The sequence below is a fragment of the Amyelois transitella genome, chromosome 22 (genome assembly GCF_032362555.1).
Source record: "Amyelois transitella isolate CPQ chromosome 22, ilAmyTran1.1, whole genome shotgun sequence".
NCBI lineage: Eukaryota > Metazoa > Arthropoda > Insecta > Lepidoptera > Pyralidae > Amyelois > Amyelois transitella.
Window position 1 is genome coordinate 8,221,023 of NC_083525.1, and position 10,428 is coordinate 8,231,450.

At 34.7% G+C, this 10,428-nt stretch overlaps 1 protein-coding gene across 1 annotated transcript; it reads left to right on the forward strand.

Annotated features, from left to right (window-relative positions):
- Window positions 1-679: 679 nt before the first annotated feature.
- Window positions 680-10,124, forward strand: LOC106138537 (uncharacterized). The gene is made up of 2 exons (XM_013339710.2): window positions 680-825; window positions 8,737-10,124. Exons 1-2 carry the CDS (start codon window positions 818-820, stop codon window positions 9,557-9,559), a joined length of 831 nt encoding a protein of 276 aa, XP_013195164.2. The 5' UTR covers window positions 680-817; the 3' UTR covers window positions 9,560-10,124.
- Window positions 10,125-10,428: the final 304 nt, after the last annotated feature.

Here is a 10,428-nt window from a genome sequence, read left to right on the forward strand (position 1 = left end):
TCAAATTGATTTACTTGTGGATCTCACTCGCTTCGCTTGCTCAGTTAATAAATGTTCGTTTTTTATCCCTTAGGCACAGAAAATATAGTATGTATTACTATATAACTACCTTAGGTCGCTGACCACGTTAATCCTATTTAATGACCCTGGCCTTGTGAACAAAAAAGGACTGAGTTTTATGAGCGCAGGCGCATCGTCTGACAAGAGCTGCGTGCACGATCGAAATAATAGCCCAACAGCTTCCCAATAATAAACATTCAATAAGAATTACAACCTAGGAAGAACTGTGAAATTTAGATGAGTCTTTCGCCGGGATGTTATTTAACTAGTTCCAAGGTTTTTTCCCTTAGTCGCTACTTCGATATTTACCTTCGACTTCTTACGATACCTACAGAAAAGCGGTAAATAAAGTGGTTCTAATCTAAAATCTTATTAACGCATTTTAATAAATAATGAACATTACTTACATAACTCTCATAATTTTAAACTCATTCATAAATTCGGTCATTGAAATCGCAGTTTCCGAAACAATATTCCGGCATGAGAACTTATTTCAAGTTCATCAATGAACAGATAATAAATAATCAACGACAAATGACTGAGCCGGCCCCACCATTTTTAATTTTCCGCAAGGAGGTTTAACGTATAGCCTTCCCAGTCTGCAACGGTTACGCGCGAAAAAAACTCCTTGTCTCTGGTTAAGTGGCTCTTAGGTTCTTTATATTGCCGCCGGTACCCAGAATCGATTGGGTTGTTTATAAATAGTGGAAGACAAGTTATCCTTCGACATCTTCACTTGACGGACGCGGGAGACGACATGTACAGGTGAGTACTTTTTTATGTACATATTATTACTTTTTTTATATGCAGGCGTTCCTGTGTTTTATTTCATCAATTAAGAACTTATATTTAAATCGAGATAATACCGGAAAGATACTTACAAGATCTCACCGTATGTTTTTTAAATTATTAAATTACTATAATCCATTGTCCAGCAATTACCTGTGTTTTCCTAAAAGTTAAGGGTTTGAATGTCGACCTTCGAGATGGTTTCAATATGAACGAGAACGGGATATGTAGCTAAATAAAACTTGACATGCAATCTGATACTTGGAATTCTTTATTTAAAACTAGATGCACTAGAGTTAAGGTCCCGTGGGAATTTCTGGAATTAAAATGGCTTATTATATTTTATTATTCCAGGTAACATTCTACTTCTATCTATTATACACTTTATTTTACATGAAAATGCGTCTAGTAGATTTTGCGCGAAATAATAGTCGCTTATAGTCCTTACAACTTTCGCTAATAGTCCTTACAACTTTCGCATTAGACATGACTAGAGGCTGCCCGCGACTTCGCCCGCGTGGAAACCCTATAACGTAACAATCAATCCCGCGTGAACTCCGGGATTAAAAATAGCCGGTGTGTTATTCTGGGTCTTTAGCTACTTTTATAACAAATTCACAGCTTCAGCTTCATCGTAATCGGTTCAATAGTATTTGCGTGAAATAGTAACGAACATCCGTACATACATACTCACGAACTTTCGCAATTATAATATTACTTACGGAAACTGATTAAAGATAAATCAGGATATTCGAAAAAAATAATATTAAAACTTAATGTCCTATCAAACTACAAAAAAACTATACAATTAATTTGATAGTAATATTCAATGGGACCTAATCTACCATCAACAGTCACCATAATCTTAGTACAGCACCTCTATTGTTTATGCACAATACTCGTGTTTTATACTTCCTCACCATGTGAATTCATGGAAATAGCGCGGGTTGACACACTTTTCATAGACAATGATTCCTGTTTTTTAAACATGGCGCGAAAAATCTACCTATGTTCTTACGATGTTACGTAAATTAGGTACATTATAAGCTTCTCATTGGACGGAATGCGTGATTGCTCGAAGTTATAAAGTTTTACGAAGAAGTTATGGTATAAAAATATTGCTGATTCGGCTTTGCACATCTGTAATGTTTCTTTATTACTTTACTATGAAAAGGTTACTGACATATTTTTATCGGTAAGCTTAAACCAATAAACATTTTTTTCTGATATATTTTTCTATTCTTTGATAACTTTTGGGTAAGAATTTTGATCCTTGATAGCTCCCAGAATCTACCAAGCACTGCACGCACGTATCAATTTTAACATTGTTTTTCAATAAACTCTAAGATTAAGTAATTATGTTATTATTATTTTCGTGTGAATGAAATATCTATATTCAATTGGTCAAAAATCACAACGTGATGGTACCTATGCGCTACATAACTTACCTTATTTGAATTGAAACGTGGTGAATATTGTCAAAAAAAAAAACAACAATTAAGAATAGATACCTACTTAATACGGATTATATAATAGTAAGTATAATTTCATAACAATACAACAATAAATATATTACTCGTATTCTAAAAATCCCATCGCAAACAAAAAATCTTATTTTTACAACCAAGCAAGGACACTCAGGTCAAATTAGTTGTTTTTAATTAAGAAACTAAATTGCAATTAAGATTACATTGGCTTCTATTGTTTCGTCGACTTCTGCACATTAGTAAGGTGTTTTTAGGTAGGTTTCCTAGATCGCTCGTCATGTGTGAAATTGTCTAAGTAATTAAGTATGTAGGTATATTTGAAGGCGCAAAGTCCCGGGTTCGACCACTGATTCTGGTTAGGTCATGACGAAATTCAAGCATTTTGTGATATGTTGCTATGATCACACATTGCCGTGTGGTTCTCGGCACCAATAGAAAAAAGAATAGGACCACTCAATCTCTTTCCCATGGACGACGTAAAAGGCGACTGAGGGATAGGCTTATAAACTTGGGATTCTTCTTTTAAGCGATGGGCTAGCAACCTGTCACGATTTGAATCTGAATTCTATTTTAAAGTCAAATAGCTGAACGTGGCCTATCAGTATTTTCAAGAATGTTGGCTCTGTCTACCCCGCAAGAGATACAGACGTGACCATATGTATGTATGTTGCTATGACCACGTCCCACTGCGCCGAGAAGGTCGAAAGATACCTAAACATTAACAATAATGTTAACTTAGTTATTATGTCAGCGTAAATCCCTGAAAAGTATTGTTTTTGGTCAGAGGAAGACAATTGCTGTTTTACGTGGCGCGAATTACAATAAATTACAAGTCATTAGAACATACATATTCACAAAGAACTCCAAATATCTTTTCTTGTATGGTTTTTAGACGTGTCAGAATTTCGTTTTTAAAAATGCACGTATTTGAATAGTACTTTAAGTAATAACTGAGTAACTATTTAGGTACTTAGTTTAATAAGTGCAAGTTAGGTGCACTTATTACTTAAGTAACTACTGGTGTTTAGACGTTAGTATTAAGGTACTTAGTTGAATAAGTGCAAGTTAGGTGCACTTATTACTTAAGTAACTACTGGTGTTTAGACGTTTATTTCTGTGATCCATCCGAAAAATTAACCCATTATTCGTAAAGTGGCAGAGAAAAAGAATAGGATCACTCCATTTATTTCCCATGTATGTCGTAAAAGGCGACTAAAGGTTAGGCTTATAATCTTGGGATTCTTCTTTTAGGCTAGCAACCTGTCACTATTTCAATCTCAATTCTATCTTAAAGCTCTGTCTACCCCGCAAGGGATATAGACGTGATTATATGTATGTATGTATGATAGAAAATTATATAGGTACTTTCTTTATATTTAATATTTTTAAACATAATATAGTATCATTACAAACTAATTTAAATAAACTTAAACTAAATATAATTAAACCTCATCTTAAAAAAAATGAAATAACTGATAGTTAATCTTAACAAAACATTTTTTTTATTTAAAGTGAAGACCATACAAATATATCATTACTTGTATAGGAAAATTTCGAAAAAATATTTAAGCAAAATATAATTTAAGTAAACATTATGCGGATCCAAACATGTCTTCGCAATGAGTTGCATTTGTGTAGTCAACTTTCTCATAATTAGCATAAATGAAAGAATGGCACAGAAAGGTATATTTTACTAGAGATGACACATAAGGAGATATTGAAATCATTTTTTTTCATAAATTGCCTTAAGTAAATCCTTAAATATACAAACTTATTCAGAAAATAAAACTGATATTTTTCAATGTGTAACGAAAATCCTTTAAGTATATTAATCATACTAAATATTAAATGAAATTTTACAGTATAATATATACATATAAATTTTTCCATCGCTATACATAGTATTCGTATTGAAATCATTAGTGTTACATTCGTTCATGTGTTTTAATGTAGACAATGTGCATTCGTCCAAGATTTAGATTTAAGAGATCTATATTTGTAAATTTGACGTCCGGTGAAAATGATGCAGTGTAGTATGTTCCGCCGCTTCTTCTACCACATGCGCTTTGGAAGCGGCAGTAGTTATAATTAGATTTAAGTGATGTGACGTCAATAAGTGATATCTTGTATCCAATTTTGAAAATAAATGTATTTTATTGTATAGATACACGCGAGGATAGCCGCAGACGAATGCTAAATGAAGTTATTTTTTTGATGTAAACTAAAAAAGGTATTCTGAATAATTGAATTGTTGCGTTTGAGACAATTACTCAAGATTTAATTGATCAGAATCCAAATATTTCATCAACTTTGTTTGCCCAGAGAAAGTTTCGACATAGACAAAGCCGCTATATTATTGTTGGAGGACAACGAAAGGTGAAGATAATGTGTAAAGAAACGTAGTGAAAACAATACCCTATACACCCTGTATATGTTATGTCAGGTAAATTGTGTTTATATTGAAAAGGGCATTCAATATTTGATTGTCTTTTCAAATAATTAGAAAAAATAAAGGGTTAAAATTTTACCGAAATATCCAACAGAAACAAGAGGTGTGGGAAAACATACGAATACAAACGTCTACTTAGCTGGCGCTTAGCGAGCTCACAGTTTCCTATCATTCGAAGACTATTGCACTATTTTGATTATTTTAAACTAGTGAGTTAGATAGAGTAGGTTTTGTATTTTATAAAGTTAAACGTGTTCATGATTTAGGTACTATATCCTTAAATAAATAACGAGATTTTCCAGACACCCTGTATATTATTTTTCACTATAAGAAAGGTACGAACCGAAATACTTCTTCATTTTAATCGGGAACGTCCTGGTGAAAGGTCAGGTCAAAAATATCTTTAATCGACGCGTTCGTACGAAGAAAGAGAGTGATGAAGAAGAATAAAGCCAAGGAATGCAGGATCGACCGTGACGAGGAGAAATAAATAAATATAATAGACAAATTACACTGATTGAGTTAGCATACATATACATATGGTCACGTCTATATCCCTTGCGGGGCAGACAGAGCCAACAGTCTCGAAAAGACTGAATGGCCACGTTCAGCTATTTGGCTTAATGATAGAACCAAGATCCAAACAGTGACAGGTTGCTAGCCCATCGCCTAAAAGAGGAATCCTAAGTTTATAAGCCTATCCCTTAGTCGCCTTTTACGACATCCATGGGAAAGAGATGGAGTGGTCCTATTCTTTTTTGTAATAGTGCCGGGAACCACACGGCACGAGATTGAGTTAGCCTCGAAGTAAGTTCAAGACTTGTGTAACGAGACGCTAACTCAACGATAAGTACTATATTTTATAATAAATACTTATATAGATAAACATCCAAGACCCAGGCCAATCAGAAAAAGTTATTTTCTCATCATGCCCTGGCCGGGATTCGAACCCTGGACCTCCGGTGTCACAGACAAGCGTACTACCGCTGCGCCACAGAGGCCGTCAAGAAAGAAGTACCATAACAATAAACAGAATTAATTAAGTACTTACAATATTCCGTGAAAATCTTAATTAATAACGTACATTTCCTTGTGTATACCTTTTACAGATAATACATACATTACCGACAATCGACATAGATGGTCAGCCTTCTAATTAGCAATAGATATAGCATACAATTAGCCTAAAACAGATACCCTAATAGGGAAGCTTATTTTTCTTGCCTGCCATTAGCCACGAAAATCGTGTCGATGGCCACATGGTTTGACACGAACGAATACTCGACATGAAGTTATGTAATAAACAATTAAGACACCACTTGAAATATTCGAGGGGTTAAGTTTTTAGGCTAAGTTTTTGAAAAAAAAAAACAGGGAATACGTAAGTATACAAACATTAGTCATGTCTATGTCACTTGCGGGGTAGACAGAGCTAATAAGTCTCGAAAAGCTTGAAAGGCCAGCTGTATAGCTTCACGATGGAATTGAGAAATGAGAAATCAAAATTGATAGGTTGCAGTTGTCCATCGCTTACAAGAGGAATCCCAAGTTTGTAAGCCTATCCCTTAGTCGTATTTAACGACATCCATATGAAAGATATGAAGTGGTTATATTTTAAAGTGCTGGAAACCACACGGCGCATTTACAGAATTACAAACAGACGATAGAATGTGGACGAGAGAATACATTGTTACTATTTAAATGGTCAAGTTTAGGTAGAATAGCTTAAAGGCAAAATTAAGATTCAGATATAGGCGATACGCTAGCAACCTGTCACTATTTGAGTCTCAATTATATTTTTAAGCCAAACAACTGAAAAAAGTACCCGAAACCGCCGAGCTTGCTTGAAGAGAGTTATGAATGTGGATGAAGCGAAGGAAGTATGCAGAGATAGTGGAAAGATGAAGTCTTTGCCTACCCCTTCGGGAAAGAGGCGTGGTTTTTTGTTATGTTCAACTGAAAGATCTATGCAATAAAGATATATATAGACAAACAAACAACTGAACGTAGCCTATCAGTCTTTTCAAGACTGTTGGATCAGTCTACCCCGCAATGATAATAAACGTGATTATATGTACATATGTATGTAAGATACAAATAGTGACATTGGTTGCTACTAAAAGTTAACCGCAGAATTTATTTGACTAACCCACATGTAGGTAGTTAATCATAAAGGTGCGTACAGTAAACCAATGTATAGTGTCACGGACGGCCAATATTTGCTTCATTATGTAATTTTGGCGTCATCAAACGCGTGTTACTTCAAAGAGTTTGTTGGTCCGGTGGTCTTACCTCTGAATCACATACATACATACATAAAATCCCGCCTCTTTCCCGGAGGGGTAGGCAGAGACTACCTCTTTCCACTTACCACGATCTCTGCATACTTCCTTCGCTTCATCCACATTCATAACTCTCTTCATGCGAGCTCGGCAGTTTCGGGTACTCTGAATCACACCAGTAAATAATGGGAAAACTGACCCACAGTTTTACGAGAAATATTGCACTAAAATGATAAAATGCTTCTCGGAAAAAATGGAAAGATAGAATACCCTGTATTGCGCTTGATTTGTAACAATAAATTTATCCTAAGCTCATGTTAAGGTAATGTACAAAAGGCGGCCTTACGGCATTATGCAATCTCTTCCAGGCAATCACAAGAATAAATAATAAATAGTTAAATTATAAACTTTCAATATCCATTTATGTAATTAGACGGCAATAAGTGATACCTTGTATTCAAAGTGGTTGAATTCAAATTTGAATAAATAAAAAACTGAACCCGTGTAGGAATCCCACAGGAACGTGTTATTTATTACAAATAAAATTGACAATAGACGCATTGAAAATATATATAAGTACTTATGTATCTTCATAAATACTAAAATAACATGAAATCTTCATTTAGTCATCGATCGATATCAACTCAATGAATAAATACTGGTTTTGACATGGTCTGGTCGGTTTTTTGTGAAGACGCTACTGGTTGTCGTAAATTGTAGATGGATGCGCCGGCGCAGGTGGTCAATGATATTTAAGACAGGGTTCAATACTATAATAAATTATTAACGTAGGTATATAATGTAGGTTTCGCTCTAGCAAAAGGGATTATATTTTCATGTTTAACTGACAATTAACTGGTTTGCGTATTTGATTGGCTGTCATTCTATCTTTTTTTTCCATCAGTGTAATTCAAAGCTTAGTCTCCTATAGACGGCTTCATGTAATGCACAAAAGAATCATTTACATTCCTTACATGCCGTGGAAACCGTGAAACAATCACTTCGTGAAGGCTTTACGCTAAGTTTTCTTGAGTTGCCTTTATCTAGACTTTTTACAACAAAACACATAATTTCAACGCTACCCTTGAACGAAAAAAAAACATCGAAAAAATTGACAAGGCATTGGCACCAAAACGAGTTGTAAGTAATCAAATATGTTAACAGTTTAAATTTCCCGGAAATACTTTTGCAGAATGATCATCATTTACATGGATATTAATTAAATCAGTGTCAATGACCTGATAAATAAGAAATATTTAAGTTACCTACTTTACGGAAATCGCTCAAAGTAATTCCATTAACGTGGTCATAGTTATAGATTGACTTACGTCAACATTTAACATCTCAGGCGTTCCGTGGGCGTACCAAATGCCCCTCCCTTGGTAACAAGGTAACCAGGACTAACTAAGTAGGTAAGACTAAGAGAATAAACATCTAATATTCAAATTAAAAAATTTAATTCGTTATAATGGGACACTTCACTTAATAATTGTCATATCTTTTGGTTTCACAACATTGGTTGACGTCAGGTAATTAATGTCGGTAACAAACTGCACTGCAGTATTTTCATACTTAACTTCACAACTATCAAAGCTTAAGCTAGAATTGTGGACGAGAGAATACATTGTTGTGATTGACTTTTATAAAATTATTTATTTACTTTTTACAGGTGGATCGTGCCCATACTTCTGTGCACAGTGCACAGCGCGCCTCAAGACACAGACATCACATATGTTAGGATCCAGCCTTTGAACACAGATCCGAAGGCGCCCAGCGTCGAGCACCAGCCTTTGAATACAGATCCACCGAAAAGGCCTAACGTTGATCACCACCCTTTGTACACAGATATACCTAAAGCATCCAGCGTTGACCAGAAGCCTTTACACACAGATCCACCGAAGGAGCCTCGCATCGACCACCAGCCTTTCAACACAGATCCACATAAGGCTGACAACATCAACCCCACTCCAAAAGGCAACGAATCAGAGAGCATTAATCAAAGTGACAAAAATCTGAACGCTTTTCACGAACCGATTACAAGTAAAATAGACCTCAATGTTGAACCCAGCGAAAATATTGATCCGTCAATAATAAACAAGTTCAACAGAATAGCAACAGACGATCCTTTACAACCAAAAAACCACAGATTTAACGTAACAGAAATCAGTGTAATTGAAAACGCAAATAGATTTGCGAGAAGCGAAATTACTACCAACTATGAAACTACTACAGATGCTGTCACAGATACTGAAAGAGAACTGCGACAAACAATACAGTTTGAGGCTAGAACAAGGCCGCCTTTACGGTATTTATCGAAGCTTAGTTACTATAAATCTACCGTGGGATATGGCGGGTCTGACGTCAACCTTTTAGAGAGAGGAGGAAAGAGGAGGTTCCGCTCCAAATGTAGATGTGAGAAGATTTGGAACTGCCCGAAATTGCAAATAACTGTGCCGAGGTGCCCCGATGAATATTTCTTGTGTTGTTTTTGATCCAATGGTAGAAATAGCTTTAACTCGGGAAGTTACTACATGCCTAGTTTAAACTAGGTAGTCCTCAAATCTTCTTCCTTTTAACTCGATGTTTACTAAATTAATGGATAGATAAAACGTTTATTCGACAGTTCTATAGACACAAAACAAATATAACAAATCCTTAAAACTAACACAGGTGTGCTGTAACTATTCGAAATGATCATAACTCAGCGATCTTTATGAACTGAAAGTGTAAAAAAAAGCTGATTTTCAGATGACTTGATCAAAATTAGTAGCAGCTATTCGCAGGAAATTAAGTAAACTGTGTTTGCACAGACTTTCGAGACAAGAAACAGCGGAATCACAATTAGATAAATAAAGTGTAAAGTAAACGGGGTTACACTTCAACAATTAATTTATATAAAAAAAATTATTACCCCACCGAGAAATCGTTTTCCTTAATCTGTTTTCTGTGAAATTGCGTCATTTATTTATTATACATAAAAACAATGATAAAACATATAACATGTAACAGGGCAATAGACGTGATTAAATGTATGTATGTAACATACATTTAATCACGTCTATTTCCATTGCGGGGCAGACAGAACCGACAGTCTTGAAAAGACTGATAGGCTACGTTCAGCTGTTTGGCATAATGATAGAAGATAGTCTGTAGTGCACAATGTATAAAGTTTGTTTTTTTTTTACTATAATTAGTTATATTAAATTAATTTTGATGATAAAAAAAAGAATCATGTATTTGGTAGAAAGCCATTAGGATAAGTGGTACTTAAATATAAGCAATTAAATTTTATTTTTATATCATGGTCTCTTTATTATTTAAACACCTTATCAAAGAAAAAAAATAGGCGTAAAATAAAACT